Source organism: Cervus canadensis, chromosome 7 (genome assembly GCF_019320065.1).
Source record: "Cervus canadensis isolate Bull #8, Minnesota chromosome 7, ASM1932006v1, whole genome shotgun sequence".
In the NCBI taxonomy this organism is placed as follows: domain Eukaryota; kingdom Metazoa; phylum Chordata; class Mammalia; order Artiodactyla; family Cervidae; genus Cervus; species Cervus canadensis.
This window is the reverse complement of record NC_057392.1, coordinates 12,843,080-12,864,990: the sequence shown is the minus strand read 5'-3', so window position 1 is coordinate 12,864,990 and position 21,911 is coordinate 12,843,080. Positions and strand designations below refer to the sequence as shown.

The window sequence follows — 21,911 nt, the reverse complement described above, 5'->3', positions numbered from 1 at the left end:
GGAAGTGACTATCCAGGCTGCAGTGGGGAACTAATGGAAGAAAACCACATCAGGCAAAGGGACTCGGGTCAGGGCCAACAATGCGTAAACGGAGACAGAGAAGAGCTGAGTGCACACAGTTCTAAAGGGGATGGAAAAGAAGGAAGTGTTTAAGAAGTCCAAATAATCCTCATTTATAAAAATCACTTGTTAAAGAACTTATGCATCTTACACCTGTGTTCTCTGAAGGTATGGGTGTGTGCGTACGTGCTAGGTTCCTTCCGTCATATCCAGTGCTTGTGCGACCCCGTAAACTGTAGCCCGCTAGGCTCCTCTGTTCATGACATTCTCCAAGCAAGAATGCTGGAGTGGGTTGCCACGCCCCCCTCCAGGTACAGGGGATACAGTTAAAAACAGCATGTTAAACTCTGTCACTGAGACTCACCTGATAAAGTGCGTGGAACTTCCCCCTGAGCAGAAATGTTGACCTGGGGCATGTCCATAGCCACAAAATTGTCTACTTGGAATCCCAGCTTATATTCAACCTATAATATGGAGAAATAAACAAACTGGACCTGTGATAACAGAAAGGGCTTAGTACAGCTTGACCACACTGATTTAGGTCATTAAGGAATAATCTAGCTTTTTTTTTTTTTAAGTCCAAATTGTCAGAAACAGTCTTAAGAATGTTTCTTTATTTTAACAAACACACCAAGCCAGGGAAGTTTAATATATGCAAAGCAGCCAGAGTGAGAATCCAGATCTGCTGAGTCTAAGACATTTCCCCAGCAGACCGCTGCTTCTTACATGACTCATTAGATTACTGCCTTGGGGGTGTGTTTTACTTATTTCTTCCAGTTTTATTGAGATATAATTGACATATATCACTGTATAAAATGGTTTCAGCATAATGATTTGACTTACATACATCACAAAATGCTTATCACAGTAGGTTTAGTGAATATCTATCATCTCATATAGATACAGAATTAAAGAAACAGAAAAAAATTTTTTCCTTGTGATGAGAATTCAGGATTTACTCTCTTAACAACATTCATACATAGCATACAGCAGTTGATTACATTTATCAGGTTGTACATTACATCCCTATCTTATAACTGGAAGTCTGTAGTACCTTTTCATTGTTTTCATCCAATTCCCCTCCTGTCCCCCTCCTCTGGTAACCAAATCTGATCTGATCTCTTTTTCTATGAGTTTGTACATTTGTTTGTTTTTGAAGTACAACTGACCTACAACACTATGTTAGTTCCTGTTTTACAACAATGATTTTTTTCCTATACATTTCAAAATAATCACCACAATAAGTAGTTATGGTAAGTCACCACAAAGATAATATTATTTAGTTATTGATTATACCCTCCACACTGTAAATTTCATACCCTTGACTCTCATTTTGCAACTGGAAGTTTGCACCTCTTAATTTCCCTCACCTATCTCTTCCCCCAACCCCTCCTCTGGTAAGCACCTGCTTGTTCTCTATATTCAAGACTCTATTTCTGTTTTGTTATGCTTGTTCATTTGTTCCTAGGAATTTTCAATTGGATAAAAATTCAGCCCAGTGAGCCACCCTCTATTCCAGGCCCCGAACAGTACCACTACTCTCCTACACAACCTGCCATCTAGGACTCAGAGATCCTGCCGAGGGTCACAGTCACTGACAGAGAAGCCCCAGAGAGGCAGATAGATATGAAGAGCCAAGGAGCTGAGGTGTATAATTTACAGACCATGACTAGTCACCAGTGTCTTCTCTAGCTGATAAAAGCCAACCTCTGAGGGCCTGTATGTGACTGGCAGATGAAGGTCTGATCTACAGACCCACTCACCTCACAAGTAGATTCCAAGGTACAAATTTCTCATAAAATATCTATGCTACATTCTCTAGTCCGGCTTTCACCACTAATAGAGTTAATGTTTGGACGTCCATCTAACCTCTGGATCTCAAGTGATTCAGAATCCAGAAAGGAAGAGAGATGACTAGAAAAATGTCCCTGGAACATTAATATTCTCTATCAATACCTGGCCTCCATAGGTGGCTTAATAGAACCAATCAGCATCAATCAATATCAAATATCAAACACACCCCTTTTGCCAGAAAGATGTTCATGAAACAGCTGAAACTGCAAAGCAATAGCTGAAATTCAGAATGGATGCCATCTTCAAGACCCTCAACGGGGTCTTATATTTTCTGATATTCTTTGTCCTGTCCTTGGGACACAATAAGAAGGGCACCCCTCTCCCATTCAGTGGCCACAACGCCTTCCAGTGAAGGCTGGGATTGGCAGAAGCCAAAAGGCAGAGGGTTAGGAAAACAGTAGTAGGAAAGAGGTTCAAGAAACCATTCTTCAAGAAACTTAACTAGAAAGAATGTAATTAGGTAATGGTAGAAGAGACTTCAAAGCCTATCTTTCTTCTTTTTTTCAATGGGAGATACTCAAATGTGGTACACGCTAATGAAAAAACCCAACAAAATAGGACATAACAAAGATGAAAGGAAAGAGGGAAAGAGTAACCTCCCAGATTATAAGAGACAGGATGGACACCTGAGCACTGACTGAGTCAGGAGGTGTTTAACCCATGGGCAGAAAGGGATCGATCCAGTGACTATAACTCCCTCTCTCGATTTCCCTGTTCACACTCTGCTTGAAAGTCCCAGAACACCACTGTTGCTGTTCTTCAGTTGCTCAGTCATGCTCAACTCTTTGCGACCCCATGGACTGCAGCATGCCAAGCTTCCCTGTCCTTCACCATCTCCCAGAGCTTGCTCAAACCCATGTCCACTGAGTTCATGATGCCATCCAACCATCTCATCCTCTGTCGTCCCCTTCTCCTCCCAGCATCAGGGCACTGGGACATTCAGGTGTGCCCAGAACGCTATAGGGGTATGCAAGTATTAAAGCACTGCTTTACAGTTAAGACAGATATACAAACAATTGTTAGAAGCTGTATTTGTTAAGTGCCGTGTTCATAGCAAAGGAAACGTTCTCGCTGTTGCCATCGGTGATTTGGTGGTTCCCTGGCTAGAAGTGTTCCCTCTCACCGTAGCATTCTGCAATACTCAGCCACTGCCACCAGGGGGCGTGAGAGAGCCACAGCCCAGCAAGTCTGGGCCAAGAATGAGCAGGCTTTCCAGCAATACTTATTGACCAATATTGAGAAAACGCATTGACTATATTCCTATATCCATGCTATCTCTAAACAAAGCAATACATGAAAGGCAACTGCCTGAAAAAAAAATTTAGCACAGTCAGCAAGAACTGGATTAGAACCATGAGACTGTGTGATCATCAGAAAAATTACTAACTTTACCCAAGTTTCAGTTTTTATAAAATGAGGCTAGTACAATCACATTATGAGGATCAAATAAAGTAATTAAATAACACACCTAACTGTCAGTCTGGTACAGGTCCCCTCTGATAAACGCAGACCCCAGTAACATCAGCAGTGATTCCAGAGCGGCCACACTATGCCTCACTGCACTTCCCCATATTGGCCAGCCTGCTCCTGACCTCCAGGATTCTGACACAAGCCTTCCTGTGCCCTGCCAAGAGCAATCCTGCAGCCCTCTGCATTGTCTCCTATCTTGGGAACCCCACTACACTAAACAGACTCTCACACTGTTGGCCTCTTCCCAAGTGTCTTCCCTGCCTTCTCCTCCAGCCTGGCTTTCCTATCATTTGGTCCCTGTAACCCTTAATGCCCAGGGCCTAGACAGCAGGGTCAGCATTCCTTCAGGATCATCAGGTCTCTTCTCTACTTCCCTTCCTCATGCAAAAGCCCCTGTCCTCTGAGGCTCGAAGCTTCTACTCACAATGGCTATTTCTCACGCCGCCATCATCAGCGTCACACAAGGACTCACAGAGGCCGTGGTGCTCGGATCGCTTTGCCTCCTGCCTTCTTCCTGGTGGCTTTGATATTAATATTCAGCATTCCTATGTACTGAAGAATTACTCCATAGCCAAAACAAATGTGAAAATCCCACTCTATCAAAGATCCCATCACAATCTCTGATTCTTACAAAACCAGTTCTTTGTTTCCAACACTCTGATTCAACCAACATTTATGAAGCACATTCGTAAACCAAAGGCTGTGCTCATAGCTGGGATATACTGGCCAATAACGCTATTTCAATTCTCTCCAGCCTATCCATCCAGTGACCTGGTTTTACTTTCCCATAGACTGTGCCCCCAAGACTAGCTACCAACACAGTCCTTTTGTCATCAGAACGCTGACCACCTCTCACGCCACTCCTGCTGCCCAGCACAGCTTGGGGAAACCACACACCAGAGGAGAAATTTGCTCTTACGCAAAGATGGTCCCCATGTTCAGGGTCGGCCGTTAATCCTGCTCAGCAGCCCCTTCTCCCTGGTCTTCTCACTCCAAACCTCACGGGATTCACGGCTTCACCGCCTGCTGCCCTGCCCGCTTGCCTCCTCTCAGACAAAGCTCCTGCCCCTTCACCTGGCACACAGGAACCAGCCCCCCCTTTCTGCCTTTCTTTTCAGCTCCAGGCAGATTTGGTGGCTCAGATGGGAAAGCATCTGCCTACAATGCGGGAGACCCAGGTTCAACCCCTGGGTCAAGAAGGTCTCCTGGAGAAGGAAATGGCAACCCACTCCAGTATTCTTGCCTGGAAAATCCCATGGATGGAGGAGCCTGGTGGGCTACAGTTCATGGGGTCGCAGAGTCGGACACGACTGAGCAACTTCACGTTTCACTTTCCAGGCAGATCTGTTAGAGCACTCTTCCTTTGCACTCCACTCCCAAGGAGAGATTTATTCTCCTCTCCAAATGATAAACCCGTCTCTCTCAGCATACTAGCCTTAGCCCGCTAGACCACTAATGGGATCCTGTATCATCAACTCATCTCTCCCACCCTCCTACATCTTCATTCTCTCCCACATCTTCATTCTCTCCCATATGCCCAATAACTTACTAGACATATGTGCCTAATAATCTTACAGCTCTCAAACACAGCAGATTCAAAACCAAATTTACTATGCTTCCCCACACTTGCTGTCTCCTTTACTCTAGGTCTCAATAATTGCAAGCAGAGGCACAGCCAGCCAGGGACCAGGACCCTGGGGCAGTAGACAGAGCTGCAAACAAGGTCAAAGGCCCTGACTGTAGTGCTGAGGGCAGGGACCAGACCAGCACTGGAGAGCCTCAGTGTGGCAGGGGGTGAGGGCAGAAGGTAGAGAAATGGGCTTGTGAATGGAGCTGGGTAGCATCAGAGGAATGCGGAGAAGTGGTGAAGCGGTTGAGTAGGATTTGAGAAGCCCAACCCTGTGGCCAGCAGCAGCCTGGAACACTAAAAAGTCTGAAAGCATGGTGCCTGCCCGCTGCTGCCTCCCTTTTCAGGGACTGCCTAAACATGACAGGTATTCCAAAGCAGTTCTCTTCTCCCTCAGAATCTTCAGAATACAAAATTTTAAACTGTAGTTTCTGGGGTTAGAAACTGCTTATTATTAAAGGGCATTTTTTTCTATTTTGGCATGCCATCGATCTATATGGACTCTCACTGGCCAATAATCCTTTGAAGAATCAGATCTGCTCTAAAGCTAACATTTATAATCTACTGGAACAAAGAAAATCTAAAAATTGGTTGTTTATCAGAACAAAGAATGAGCCAAAATACTTCAGAAAAGAAATAAGAAAAAATATAAATATTTGAATAAGCTAAGAAATAAACATTTTTGGTAATCTTCCCTTACTTGGAAACAAATGGTAATTGCAAATAGGCAGCTGCTGAGTAAAGCCACTTCCTCTTGGAACCCAGTACAGATTTAAAGTGAGTACACTTTGCCTGCAGTCCAACAGCCTTTCAATTTCTCTGAAATTATCAGAAGTGCTGCCTTTCTCACAGAAACCCCACTCTGCAGGGGATACGGCAGGCTGGCCCCCAGGGCTGCTGTAGGAACTCTGGACAAGTTCCCTGCAGACCCTGCTGACAATGATGAATTCCTGAAACCAGAGAACAGCTTACAGGATGGGACTGAGTGGGGTAAGCAAGCTGCTACCTTTTGGTATATTTTTGCCTCTCAGCTATCTAAAATATCTACTGAAACTTAACAGATGCAATTGGAAGTTTTTTCCTGGATACTGGAGAATGTTCCGGAATGCAGAAGTAACTTATTATCTGTTAAAACCACCAGTAAGGAGACTGTGAAAGAAAAGCAACACCAGAGTTCTTACCCCATCTGGAAATGCAATTAACCCATTATATTTACCAACTACTCGCTAAGGCAGTGTGATACAAGGTCAAGAGTAAGACACAGCTCTAGTCTCTGAGAAGACCACAACCTGTTTGGCAAGATAAAACACAGTCACCGCAGAACACTATTATCAGAAGCTTCGATAATGTTAAAATATCTACAATGAAGTGACATACCAAGACGACTGACGATCTTTGGAAGCAAGTATCTCATCTTCTGGTAATTCTTAAAAAGCAATAATTGCAGTGTTGGAGCCGAGGAACCATGACCCTCCTTCTGAAAGTTCCTAACTGCATCCCAGAGCTGACAAGATCAGGTGAAGAACTCTTCATCATGTCTCTCCTGCCCCCTTGCATAACTATCATTTCAAAAAATATATATATACACACACATACATACACATATCTAGATGCTTATCCAGGTACAGACTATCTTTAGAAGGGGAGATCAGAATCAGGTAACAGTGGTTGCCAAAGGAAGGGGAGTTAGGCGGCCAGATAGCTTGGGGATGGTCCTAGAAAGGGGTAGGGGATTTATTTTTCACTATATACCCCTATGCCTTTCGCATTTCGTACCATATGCATAAACAAAATACTCAAAAATTAACGTTTAAAATAGACAAACTACAATTAAACAACTGTGCTAAAATCACAAAAGAAATTATGACCTACAATTGGAACTAGGAGTTGCAATGGAGGTCAAACCTGACATTGCTTTGCTTTTTAAAGCAACATTTTAAGACATAACATGACTAGTACTTTCCTCTAAATTCTTATACCTTCTACAAATGAGCTGTGAAAAAAGCTTAGCTATATGTTCAAACTATGAGTTACATTCATTTTTTCAAATTTAAAACTTTATATTTTTTCAAATTTACAACTTTATTCAAAGTAAAATATCTGAAAAATCCCAGGTGTGCAACTAGTTTGCCAAACAGTTTGTCAAGTATACCCAACCCATGCTTTCACACTTCTAGACACAGGAATCCACTGCCTCTAAAGCAGCACCCCTAACTCTGAGAGGCTCTAACCGCTCAGAAGCTGCCCCTTTGCTGAGCTGTGCCCTGGGCATCTCCTCCACGGTCAGTTACGAAGCACCTGTAACTAAGTACCAGCTGCTACATCAGGCACGAGGGACCCAGAGAAAGATGGAAAGAGGTTCCTATCCTTGACGTGCTCAGCACCTCAGAGGGAGAGAAGATCAACTACGAAAATATTCTTAAAAGCATGATAAGGGTGTGAAAGACAAGGGCACCAGACACAGATGAAAAAGAGGTGACACCAGGTCTAAGTTTTATGAGATAAACAAGAGTTACTGAAGTAAAGAATGGGGAAAGGGTATTTCTAGCACAGCAAACAGCAGCACAGTAACAGAGCACAGGGCATTCAAGAAATAAAAAAAGACACTAAACAGTTAGCTGGAGGGCGGGCAGAAAACGAGGGATGAGATCACGAAGGCTCCCTACGAAATAGAGTTTTATTCTGCTGGCAACCGAGAGCCTTGGAGCAGCTTTGCAGGGGGTGCAGCAAGAAGTCAGTCCAGAGGCCAGGAGACCAGTTAGAAGGCTGCTATTTTTCCATAATCGAGTTAAGAAACATGAAAGCCTAAGTTAAGGAGGAGGCATTAGATCTCAAGAGAGATAAGAAACTAATTTAAGGTATAGTCATGAGAGAGAATCATCTGGATCATCTGGACTTGGAAGGTGTAGGAGGCATCTAGGATCCCTTCTAGGCTTCTGGCCTTGACATGTAAATAAATGGTGATGGCCTCCAGCAAGTCAGGGAACTTCTGACTTACAAAGACCATCATACCAGTAAGGGCAGCCCAAATGTACGCTAAGGATGGTGTTTAACACCTGCCACAGAAGTAGCTTAGAAATTATGCTCTACAAGATAACGTGAAGAATGTGGAAGTACAGTAGCGCTATACCAAGGCTCCTCCTCACCCAACATGTACCCAAACCAACACTGCTTCCCATCCAAACATATACGTTCATCTGAGCCCCTTCTTCTATCTATTCTCCCCTACTCCAGTTTCCTCCTTGTCTACAGGTTTCTAAAACTCCTCAGGCACCCATAAGCAGTCAGATGCCTGAAACTCACTCCCCCCCAAAAAAAAATTAGTGTATGTATATTTTTAAAAACAACAGAATAAGAGGTTTAATTCTGTTCAATTCTAACTGCCACATCCCACATTGCCTTTTTATTCCTAAATCACTACCCATACTCTTGCCCAGGAAATATTCTCATAGTACATATATACATCAGCAATCTTTTTTCCCAAGTGGGCCCCAAAACAATCACATCCTGTTCAAAGTCAATAGTTCACTCAGAATAGAATCTCTACTATTTCATTAGATTTTTCACAACTCTAAAATATATGTACTATTTGTTTTTATATTACAGATGGGAAAAGTAACATTACAGATGGGAAAAGTAACAACGGACTATCAATTTTTTGGAGAATATAAAAAGCTTCTCTACTTGAAACAATGGATCTCAGAGTTGTAAGGGAACCTAAAATTCAAGACCACCATTCCACAAATGTTTAAATTCCTTGTACAACACTCCCACCAAATGGTTACCCAGTACAGATCTGACCTCTTTCAGTGAGAGGAACAATCACAATGGCTAAAAGCAAAACCGAGTTTTAAACACAGGTGCAAAAACTAGTGTTTGAAAGGGTGTTGAGTTACAGAATTTTAATATATAATTTCAAATTGTACACGTGTGTGTGCTAAGTCACTTCAGACACGTCCGACTCTTTGCAACCCTATGGACTACTGCCCACCAAGCTCCTCTGTCCCAGGGATTCTCCAGGCAAGAATACTGGAGTGGGTTGCCATGCCCTCCTACAGGGTATCTTCCCAACCCAGGGACTGAATCTGCAACTCTTATGTCTCCTGCATTGGCAGGTGAGTTTTTTTTTTACCTCTGGCACCACCTGGGAAGCCCTAATTTCAAATTGTTTCCCCACCATTACTTGTTCATTATAAAGGAGAGAACCTTCCAGTGGAGAAATCTGGTGAACTGAGTGATCACAGAAACATCCACAGTAGCAGGACAAGCTGACCCCACGTGCACAGTGGAGGACGGCACTGCTGCGGTGCTACCACCAAGGAGACACTCGTGAATCCAGGCATGAGGGAACCTCAGGCAACGCAAACTCAGGAGACAGTCCCCCGGCCTATATGTTCCTAAAGGTCAAAGTCAAGAAACACAAAGAAAGGCCACAGAAGGGGAAAAAAAAAAGCCACAAAAAACATGATTGTGACTAACTGGTGAAGTGTGAGTTCTGGATATTAGACAACAGTCTTGTGTCAGTGTTCAGTTTCCTGGTTTTGACCGCTGTACTTTGGTTATATAAAGAATGCTCCTATCCTTAGAAAATATACACTGATGTAATTAGGGGTAAAAGGGCACGAAACATGCAATTCACCTGCACACAGTTCAAGAGGGAAAAAGTCTGTGTGCCTGAGAGTAGGGAGAATGAGAGAATGAATCATAAAATAAACGGGGCAAACCAGCAACAATTTGTGAATCTGGGTGAAGGATAAATGAGAATTCTTTGCACTGTTTTTGTAATTTTCTCTGTCTGAAATTATATCAAAATTAAAGGTCACTCCCCCAAATAATGATAAGATCACCAAGTAATAATAAAGTCACACAGTACTGAAAAATGCATTAGGTTTGTCTCCTTGAAGAGTCCAGGTGCCTACTCATTGAAACTAACAGACCTCAGATTAAAATGTCTCAAGTGAACCTTTTCTGAGTTACCTATGTCATTTATGCTGGCACTTCAGCATATCCAAGTTACCATCTACTAAATGTTCTTAGATCACATGAATCTTCTCCCTCTGTTTTTGCAGATTTCATCCTAAAGAGATCTAACCACTCCTAAAAACACACCTCCTATTTGGATACCCCAAGGCAATAATGTTGGACTTGAGGTGTTCTAGACAGCAGGGCACATACACTTTACCCAGGATCCAAGCTAATTTAACTTTAATCAAAACATTCCTGCAGCTGTATTTTAATGCACGTATGTCTATATGTGTATGTTTCTCTAATGTACGTGTGAGCATATATCAAAATGTGGATATATGCATATTTACATAATCATTTTTACTTACCTAACTGGCAAACAAATATACTTAAAATATTTAGCATTAAGCAGTGAACTAAGCACCTTATTCACTTTGTAAGGAATGTTGGCTTATTGGTACCATCTTGGGAGAGGGATGGGAGAAAGAATTTGGCAACAGCAATCAAAATTTTAACCATGAATATTCTCTGACCCAGTCATTTCACCTCCTGATCACAATGTACTATTCAGAAATAACGCCAAAAGTACACAAAAATTTATGAACAAATTAAGATATTCTTAATATATACACACACACACCTATATACATACATACACATTCACACATATTTTTTCTATGATTCTATATTCATTAATAATAATGCTAGAAACAGCAACAAAAGATGACTACCAGTTGTTTTTACCATCTTTTTACCATAAAATTTTGCCTGCCAAATGAATGAAAGTATTTGTAACAGTGAAGGGAAATGTTACTAAAAATCCATACGTCAATGAAGCACTTAACAAATAACCATACATCATACATCCATACAATATCATATTATAAAGCCATTAAAGAGACTGAGTTAAATCTGTAATTAGAAAAGTGGAAAGTTGCCAAGACATAGTATCAGGTAGGGAAAAAATAATGTACAACACATGTATCAGATAATCCCCTTTTTGTTTAAAAATGAAAAAGAAGTACGGTTTCAAGTATACCAAATTATAAACAATGATTATTCTTCTTGGTTCAGATGTACAAAGTCTTAACAGTTCTTAAAACAATTCTGTAATAGTTGAATTTTCCCAATAACCATTATTATTTTCTAAGAAGATAAAAAGATCTATATTAGGGGTCAGATTTAAATGATTTGCTTAAGAACAAACACCAATTTATAATAATTTTTAAAAAATAAACTCTAAAAAAAATAAAAAATAAACTCTACAATAGGTATACTTATTTTAGTATAGCAAAAACTATTTTTATTTCCCAAATAAAATCCTACTCAGAAGCTTATACATGAGGCTGACAAAAGAAACTGAAGTTGATCGGGGAAGGCGACTCCACACTCAGCCTCTCACTCTTTGACTTAAGAGAAAACTTACCATGATCGAGGAGCCCAAACAGAGGAAATCTGAAGAATTCAGCAACAAGTAAACCAGGCAAGAAGTTTGTTACAGTTAAAGAAGCTTAGCCAGCGCCAACATGAGTGCTTACATCTCCTGTACTTTACTTTTACTGCTTCTCCATAACTGGAAGAACTATATCCAAGACCTCACACATGTCTAAACCACCTATCTTACCAATTCCCCAACCCCTCAATCATATCACTTCATCATAACAGCACAGTCAGTAGCAGGTCCACCTGTCCCCTCTTCAAGCTAGAGCTATATCCCTGTTTGGAAAGCCTGAAAATAAGTGTTCTATCATAAGCTAGTCACATATATGACTAGCTTTCTTTCCATTTTCAAATGAAAGGCTACTTTCATTTTCAAGGATTTGAAAGTCTAGAGGAATGGGCTCAAGACTTAAAACACAAATCTGAAAAGACCCAGTACTGCTACGGCCCACCACCCACTGACCCTCTTGTGCGGCTGGCAGCACCCCTCAGATCCAGCCTCTGCCTCAGCCTCTGGGCCTGGGTGGTCCTGTCTTGGCATCTTTGGTGGACCGCTCACTTACCTTGGACTTTGCATGCCAAGTGAAGTGCAGGAAATTTGTCTCGCTGGGTACTAACAGGTTAAAGGATAGAGCGTAGTGACTAATAAGGTCATTTCTCACATAGTAAAGTTCTGCATCAAGACCTAGGAAAAAAAAAAAAAAGAGAAAAAATTAAATGCCCCAAATACCCTCAAAAACATTAACCATCAATATTTCAAATACTGATCATAATAACAGATTAAAACCACACCCCACCTGTGCTGCCTTATGAAGCAGGAAGAAGACTGGATTTTATCATTGCCAACAAAGATGAAGAAACTGAGGTTCGGAACAATTAAGCACAGGGGTGCTGGAGCCAGAACTCTGGTTCTGAGAACCACCAATGCAACACATTTCCTTTTGGACAAAGACCTTCTCAGATAAATGCCTACGGACAAAAGCCCCTTCACCTTGCAAAACTGATGCGGATTTAGGAAAAGAGACAGGCACCTGGGGGAAAACACGAGTGTGAGTCAAGGCCTCAAGATCCTAGCCAGAGATGACCTTGGCTTCTGTCAGTATGACGTGCGGGCCACTTGAACAGCATGTTACCAAGGTACACACACCCCGCTGCCACACAGACACACATCCTCTTCCAAATCTAAACTACAAAGCAGAGAACACTATACTTCTCATATTCTCAGGACAGTCCTCTACACAAAGCAGATGCTCAGAAAACCCTTGTCAGACAAGCTAGCACCACAGGTAAAAGGAGAAAATATCAAGATGCCTAAGAAATGCTAGAGATTTCAAATTTCACTCATTCCCACACCACTTTCTTGGCCAAGGTCACATCCAACCTCCAACACATATAACATTACTCAATTTTGTGATAACCCCTTCATCCTACTTGTATTAAATATTTTCTTTAAAATTAATTTTAAAATAAAAATTTAAAGGAAAAATTTAATTACCACCTTAAGTAGAAAACCAGTAATTACTGAGAAAAAAATACAAGGTAACACACACACACACAAAATCAATTAAAAGGGAAAAAACCTACCTACTAAATGCTAGCTAATATTGCCTACACCAAGGCAGTGAGTCTGGGCACAGCTCACTGTTTACAAAAAGGGAAGAGGAAGGTAACAGCAAGTGCTTGAGAGAGGTAAAAATCAGAAGTTTTCTCCACAATATAATCCAGAAGAACTGAAAGAATAAAAGCAGGGGATAAGATCTCTCAACTGATTTACTGTTATTTATAGTTGTGGCTAGGTGTCCCTCCAGTAATGGATGACATATATTTCACAGGTGGAAGGAAAAAGGTACAGGGGAAGCCAACTGAAATGTAAATTTCCTATTTACTGAGCCTTATACCTCAGTTATGCAGATGACACCACCCTTATGGCAGAAAGTGAAGAAGAACTAAAGAGCCTCTTGATGAAAGTGAAAGAGGAGAGTGAAAAAGTCGGCTTAAAGCTCAACATTCAGAAAACTAAGATCATGGCATCTGGTCCCATCACTTCAAGGGAAATAGATGGGGAGACAGTGGAAACAGTGTCAGACTTTATTTTGGGGGGGCTCCAAAATCACTATAGATGGTGACTGCAGCCATGAAATTAAAAGACGCTTACTCCTTGGAAGGAAAGTTATGACCAACCTAGATAGCATATTAAAAAGCAGAGACATTACTCTGCCAACAAAGGTTCATCTAGTCAAGGCTATGGTTTTTTCAGAGGTCATGTATGGATGTGAGAGTTGGACTGTGAAGAAAGCTGAGTGCCAAAAAATTGATGCTTTTGAACTGTGGTGTTGGAGAAGACTCTTGAGAGTCCCTTGGACTGCAAGGAGATCCAACCAGTCCATCCTAAAGGAGATCAGTCCTGGGTGTTCATTGGAAGGACTGATGCTGAAGCTGAAACTCCAATACTTTGGTCACCTCATGCGAAGAGCTGACTCATTGGAAAAGACCCTGATGCTGGGAGGGATTGGGGGCAGGAGGAGAAGGGGATGACAGAGGATGAGATGGCTGGATGGCATCACCGACTCAATGGGCATGGGTTTGAGTAAACTCCGGGAGTTGTTGATGGACAGGGAGGGCTGGCATGCTGCGATTCATGGGGTCTCAAAGAGTTGGACACAACTGAGTGACTGAACTGAACTGAACTGACCGATACCATGAGTTTAAAACACCTTGTGGTATGCAAAAAGGTCAAGGTGAGGCTCTCATGCTTTCTAAGAAACCCACTCCAGTATTCCTGCCTGGGAAACCCCATGGACAAAGAAGCCTGGCAGCTATAGTCCTTGGGGTTGCAAAGAGTCTGACATAACTGAGCAACTAACACTTTCACTTTCCACAACGTGGGTTAAACAAACATCTCTTGGACTGGCCACACAAACCATGAATCCAACGAGAAAAAAAATTAAAAAAAAAAAAATTGATGAAGTGGCTATCATTAAAATTAAAAACTTTGCTCCTCAAAAGATATTAAGAAAATGAAATTCAAGTCAGAAACTGGGAGAAAATACTCACAACACATCTACCAAAAAGACTTATTTTTAGAATATGTCAAGATCTCTTATGAACCAAAAATTAAAAGACAACACAAATAAAAAGGGCAAAAGATGTGAACACACGTTTTGTAAGAAATGATACGTAAATAAATATGTAAATGATACGCATATAAAAAGGTGCTAAACATTATTAGTTGTCAGTGAAATACAAATTAAAACCACAATGAGACGTCATTTCCACTCAGAAGAATGACTAAATGTTGGCAAGGATGTGGAGCAACTGTAACTCTCATACTCGCTAAGAATGGGACAATGTTCCACCACTTTGGAAAACTGGCAGTTTTCTTATAAAGCAAAGTGTACGTCTACTCAGATTTCAGTCATTCCACTCCTAGATACCTAACCAAAAGAAATTAAAACATACGATTCCATAAAAAAACTCCTATGTTAACATTGAGAGCACTCTTTTTCAGAACGGCAAAAACTGGAAACACCACAAATATCCCTCGGCAGACAGATGAATAACCAATTGTGTTATATTCATTCACACAATGGAATACTACTCAGCAATGAAAATAAACTGTTGAGACTCTGTAACAAGGGGTGACTCTAACAGACCATGAACCAAAGAAGCTGTATATTCTATATTAATTATTTTTATAAAACATTCTGGGAACAGGCAAAACTAATTTGTGGTGATAGAGATCAGATCACTGTGGCTAAGGGAACTTCCTGGGGTGACGGAAATGTTCTGTATCTAACTGGGGTGGTGGTTACATAGGTGCATGTATTTTTCAAAACTCAACCAACTGTACATTTAAGATCTGCATGTTTCATTATATATAAAGTTCACCTAAACTTTTTTAAAGAGGGAGAAAAAAAGACTCAACAATACTTTTTACCTCTCTTTTCTAATCTCAAAAAGTTTGCATACCATAGAAAGTTACTAGCACCAACATAAAGTTTTAGAAAAAAATAATCGTAAGTGATCAACAACTTGCAAATTTAAATTTCAAACACCATTCACAGGGAAATAAATCTATTCCTAACAAATACCAGTTACAATGCAATTACTGGTAATAATAAGAATGATGCGTAAATATTTGCCTTTTCCAGACACAGTTTAAAAGGTTAAGAGCATCCAGTAAATTGAACTTTCCAGTATCTTAGCTACCTCATTCACTGAGATACTGGAACCAGTTAATGAAACTTCTAAACATCCTTCTCCTGTGACTTATTATGCCAGACTCCCAATGTACGTGAGACTATCCCACTCTCAACGTGTTCTTCAATGTTCCTTTTATTCCCCAACTCCAACAACCTTCATCCATATCAAAGTAACCCATCTCTATGGACAATGGGAGTATATAAATTGCTTTACCTCCAAAATCTTGAACTGTAATGATCTCAATACTTTAGTAGCTCTTCAGTTCCTTCCCTTTATTGTTACAACAGCTGTTCTCTGGGCTCATTATACCTCCAGGGTCCATAATCCTCTTGTTTCTCCCACTTGATTATAGCAATCATTTCCTTGTTTTTTTCTTACTGACCTCAACCCCAATTACTGTAATTACTTTCTCACCAGTACCCTCAACTTTCTCCCACAACCCAGACATGCATACCCCATCCTGAAAGCACCCAGTCTTGAATTGTTTTGACTCCCCTGTTCCCTATCTTCTCTGGTGCTATAACTGAATGCTGCATAATCCGGGATGAAGGCATTCCCACAATGAAGAGAGTCACTGTAAACCCATGCTTCTATGTTCAACAAATAAATATTTATAAGCTGTTGGCAGTTTGGAGCCCTGTGATCCATATCTATAAACACTTAATGGCCACCAAAATAAAAACTGAAAATTTTAAATTCACTACCCTAGATTTAGGTATTGAAACTATAATACAGTAATACTGTAAAACTGCACTACAACTGCAAACAGAGTTGCTGTTTCCTGACTAGATTTTGAGAGAATTTGTTCTGAAACAGCCATTCTTTACTAAGGTAGTTATTCCTAGTTTGAAAGGATTTGAATTTCTTCAAAGAAGCCACTAAAATAAAGTTCAAATTTTCACCCATCAAATTAGTAAATCTAGTTTGTTCTGTCATAAAACATATTCCTAAATATCAATTAGCATATCAGTGGTTAGGAAATAAAAATACCACTACAACATATTAATAGAAACTGTGTCAGTTAACATTTGAATCTTCCCAGACATGGGGAACTAGAATAGCAGGTAAAGAACTATAACTTTCCGTGGAAAAGGAAAAGACCCTCACTTGGTTCAGCTACTGCCAGGCAGGAGTCCCCCTCGGCCCTATTTTAAGAAAGCTGAAACAGCGAAAAAGGAAACTAAAAATAAGCACCTGCACAAAAGGTTCTCTCCTCAGAGGAGCACCACCAATCTCTGTGTGGTTCCTAGACTCAGGAAGCTGCACGTTCTCTTATGCCCAACTCGATGGCAGCCCCACCAGCTTAGAAAGCAGCTCTCATCTGCACTACCTCAAAATCATGCAAGCCAGTGATTTCCATCCTATTTTTTTTTAACATCTTTTAACTCTCTTCTGAAGCTGCCTCAGCCACCCTAAATGGTTTGACCAAGCTGTTCAAGTTATCCCATAAGGTACCAATTATGCTTTTATTAGTACTTGGTTTGAAAATTGCAGAGGTCTTGAATGGTTTGCCCTTAACCATATTTTCCCCATAATTCTTGGTATTTTCAATGATTTCGAAATCTTAAAGGTTTTTGTTTGTTAGGAATGCATTTGATGTTGGAACAGAAATGCTTATATTCTGTCAATACAATACTGAATATTAGATAGGGTGTGGCAAGCAAGCAATTTGTGAACATATATCAATGATTTATAAATGTTTATACTCTAAGCCAGTAAATCCAATTCTAAAAATTCATCCTCAGAAGACCAAATATAGATACAAACATTTATGTATAAAGATATTAGTCAAAATTATATTTAAAATTAAAGAAAAGTAACAATATAAATTACCACTAACAGAGCAATGATCAATAAACTATAATACATCCATAACAATCCAATACATCCATAACAGAGAACAACAGTTTTCAACAATTTCTCTTTCTCTGGAGGAGAGAGATGGTGTTCCAAGCCACTGCACCCTTTAGTCAAATCTCTCCCTGCTCACCCACGAGACATACTGAAATTCCCCTTTGAAGATAGGTTTTAACGACTAAAAAAATTACTGGAAAAGACTATGAAGCCATCGATAAGACTATTATAAATAAATTTTAACAAATTGAGTTTTGCTTATAATAACATTAAATAAGGACAGGCAAGATACATACTATACATAGTAAATTTTAAATAATGTCTGTCATTTATAATGGGTCTCTTGTATAAAACAGATGTTCAATAAATGTTTGGTGAATTAAAGTTAAACGTACATACTGATGCCATTTGCAGCAACATGGATGGACCTAGAGATTGGCATACTAAGTGAAGTAACTCAGAGAGAGATGGAGAAATGACATCCCTTATATGTGGAATCTAAAAGGAAATGATAAAAATGAACTTAGCAGACAGAGACCCATAGACTTAGAAGACAAGTTTATTGGTTGCCTGTGTTGTTTCAGTCACTAAGTTGTGTCTGACTCTTCGCAATTAAGTGAGATAGAGTCTGACTCTTTGCGATTAGGTAAGTCAGAGAGAGAAAGACAAATACTACATGATATCACTTATATGTGAAATCTAAAAAAATAAAAATGAAACAAAGGAATTTATTTACAAAACAGAAACAGACTCACAGATATAGAAAACCAGCTTATGGTCAGCACAGGGGACAGTGTGTTTATGTGTCTGCACACGCTCAGTCATGTCTGACTCTTTGCAACTCCCTGGACTGTGGCCCAGCAGGCTCCCCTGTCCATAGCATTTTCCAGGCAAGAGTACTGGAGCGGGTTGCCATTTCCTCCTCCAGGGGACCTTCCCGACTCAGGGATCTAACCCACGCCTCCTGCATCTCCTGCACTGCGCACAGATTCTTCACCCATTGAGCCACCAAGGAAGTCAAAAAGTGGGCAGAGTAAATCAGGAGTTTGGGATCAGCATATACACACTACTATATATAAGGTACATAAACAAGGACCTACTGTATAGCACAGAGAACTATATTCAATATGTTGTAACAACCTATAATGGAAAGGAATCTAAAGGAATATATACAAATTCAGAATATATATTCAGTTTTAACTGAATATATAACTGAATCACTTTGCTGTATGCCTGAAACCAACATAACATGGTAAATTAACTGTACTTCAATTTTAAAAAAGATTTTTCAAAAAAGAAGAGAATCTGCATTTTTTTAAAAATTAAACTTATATGCATGATGTGTATGTTCCATTTCTCCAAAAAGAAAGGAAATACCAAAAAATATGAACAGTAATTGATTTTAAATAGTAGATTATGGGTTATGCTTTTATCCTTTTTCTTGTAATTATCATGAGTTAAGTTAAACTGGGAAAAATAAAAATTAATTTTCAAAATCATGTTTAAAGAAATATTCATTCAGTTGCAGCAATTCACTAAACAAAAACCCAATTACTGTCTAAAATAATACATGAAGGCCAGTAAAAGCTAGAGAAAAAGCCCTCAAATGACAAAATTCAATTAAAAAATCACAATGATAGAGATAATATTCTTGATATATTAAGACTAACATAGTAATAACTAATTACTAATGACTAAAACACCTTTCCTTCAACTTTCCCTTAAAATACCCAACCAAAAGGTTGTCATTGTTGTTGTTCAGTCACTAAGTCGTGTCTAACTCTTTGTGACCCATGGACTGTAGCCCCACCAGGTTCCCCTGTCCATGGGATTTCCCAGGCAAGAATACTGAAGTGGGTTGCCATCTCCTTCTCCAAGGGATCTTCCCAACCCAGGGATCAAACCCACATCTCCTGCATTGGCAGGCAGATTCCACTGAGCCACCAGGGAAGCCCCAACCAAAAGGTAAAATTTGGAAAAGCATTACAAACTGAAAAAGATCAAAGCTCAGAATTTCACCATTCAACAGTGACAATGGGCTGAAATGAGAAGAAAATCCTTGAACCACCCATGCTCACTGTCTGAATGAGGATAACCTGGGAAATCCTAAAGATGATAGGGAAGGCAACAGAGCAAGCAATAGGTTTCAGGAGAATCAGAAGTGCGCCAAGAATTATATTCCCAGACAAATTCTCATCATGTGCAAAGACAATAGATTCTCAAAAAAATACCAATTATGGATCCTTCTCCATAAAAGTCACTCCAAAACATACTCAGAAGTTAGTAACACTTTTATTTTTAACATGAGATAATCATTTTATACTGAGAAAAGGTTTATCATACATAATAATTCTAGTATAATAATTATGAATATAGCTCTAAATCAAAATGTAGAATCCAAAAAATCCCTAAATATTAGAAATGCAAAAAGAATCCAATGTAAATACATTTTCCCAAAATAACAGAAATATGAGGAGAACCCAATATATGTTTAATCATGTTACAAAACTATCAGCCTATGATCTCAGCATGTAGATATGTGTATCTCCAACCACAATTAATACGGGGGAGTGGACATGTAGACACATCAAGACCATACTCTTAAAGGAAATCCAATTCTTCCAAAGCAACCATAAGAGATTCAGAAAAAAGTGATCAGCTATAAGGAAAAGCGCAATCAGTTTGTAAAGTAGAAAACGTATAGTCCACAACCTGACCACAGGCAAGGAGACAGAGAGGGAGGGAAAATATAACATTATCGATTCTGAAGTACCATTTATCTCAGAGTTACCTATATTCTAAGATTTCAACTGCATAAAGAAAAATGAGAACATGGAAAAATGCTGGAAAGATATTTACCAAAGACTCCCAATGCATAGTTAAATAATGCATACTTTTCTTCTTCTTTATAGTCCTGTATACTTTCCAAATGGCATACGTTTTTATTCAGATAATCAAGCAATAGTTAATAAAATAAAAGAATTTTAAACAAACTGATTTTTAGAAAAAGATGAAATCTGTAAAGACTACCATACATGTATTCCTGAATGTAATCTTTATTCTTTCCTTCCCCATCATGCTCAAAACACAATTTTTAAGAAAGAGAAAAGTAATGGACAATTGAAGACAGGATCTAGATAATCTACTTCTTTCTAATTGTTACTAATCACTAGTGTTTCAAGTATGACATAACAATTAAATGCAGTCTCGAAGCAGGGCCAGCAGATGGCAGGGTTTATCACTGTCTGGGAGCGGTGCTGTAGGTTCTGCAGAGAAGTGGGCAGTGAGGCATGGTTAGAGAGGCAGTGAAGGAAACGATTTATTCAGTGATCCTTTACTCAGCCAGTTGTGCACAAGCCAGGAAAAGGGTAACTTTAAGAGACCAGGAAACAGTCTGGTTCCAGGAGAAGGGAGTGATTAACAGTAGGTTGGGTTACCCTGATCACAGCAAGGATGTTCCAAGGGCTGAGAAAAGGACCAAGTCCAAAGTGGCCATTTCAATGAGTGCCTTATTTAGAAAAGCACCAGCACAGTCACAAGTAACAAGTGAGAAAAAAAAAATCAGTAACGTTAATATCCTCTGGAATAAAGGGAGGGAAATAATGAAAACAAGTCACTGAGGATCATCTTACAACTCAGTGACTCAAACAACACTAGTGGGTCAAAGGTCCTATAAGTAAACCTCAATGGTATAAAAAGAGAAAAGGATGTTGAGTCACTGACCTCAGGCAAAACAATCAAAAATCAAAGTAACAAATGAAGGATACAATGCATGATAAAAGCTGGCCCCCTAATGAACAGTCCAAAAAGGAAATTAAGAAAACAACTCCAATCACTTAAATTAGGAGATGAAAGTTTTATACACTGAAAACTACAAAACTGCTGAAATTAAAGAAGACCTAAATAAATAGAAAGACATCCCGTCTTCATGCATTGGAAGACTTATTATTACTATTGTTAAGGTAGCAATACTACCCAAAGGGATATATCAGTGCAATCCCTATCAAAATTGTAACTGCCCTTTTGCAGAAAACAGAAAAGCAGATTCTCAAATTAATATGGAATTGCAAGTGGCCTCCAACAGCCAAAAGTCTTGAAAAAGAACACAGTTGAGTTACGTTTTCCAACTGCAAAACTTAGAACAAAGTCAGAGAAACCAAAACAGCGTGGTAATAGCATAATGACAGATATCTAGACTGATGGAATAAAACTGAGAGTCCAGAAATAAGCCTATATATTTCTAGCCAACTGAGTTTTTCTTAGTTTTTTTTTTTTTTTTTTTAATGGAGTATAGTTGACTTACAATGCTTTGTTAGTTTCAGGTATATGACACAATAATTCAGTTATATATTCATTCTTTTTAAGACTCTTTTCTCATATAGATTATCCCAGAATATTGAGTGGAATTCCCTGTGCTATACAGTAGGTCCTTGTTGCT

The 21,911-nt window shown here is 39.6% G+C and overlaps 1 protein-coding gene across 2 annotated transcripts in view; it reads right to left on the bottom strand.

Annotated features, from left to right (window-relative positions):
- RYK (receptor like tyrosine kinase) overlaps positions 1–21,911 on the bottom strand; it is a 118,305-nt gene that overhangs the window by 79,911 nt on the left and 16,483 nt on the right. For both annotated transcript variants that reach the window (XM_043474369.1, XM_043474368.1), the window contains exons 2-3: positions 11,980–12,101; positions 425–524 (exon numbers count right to left, since the gene is read on the bottom strand). In XM_043474369.1, the coding sequence (XP_043330304.1) occupies positions 425–524; positions 11,980–12,101 (222 nt within the window). The remainder of the gene's footprint in view (positions 1–424; positions 525–11,979; positions 12,102–21,911) is intronic.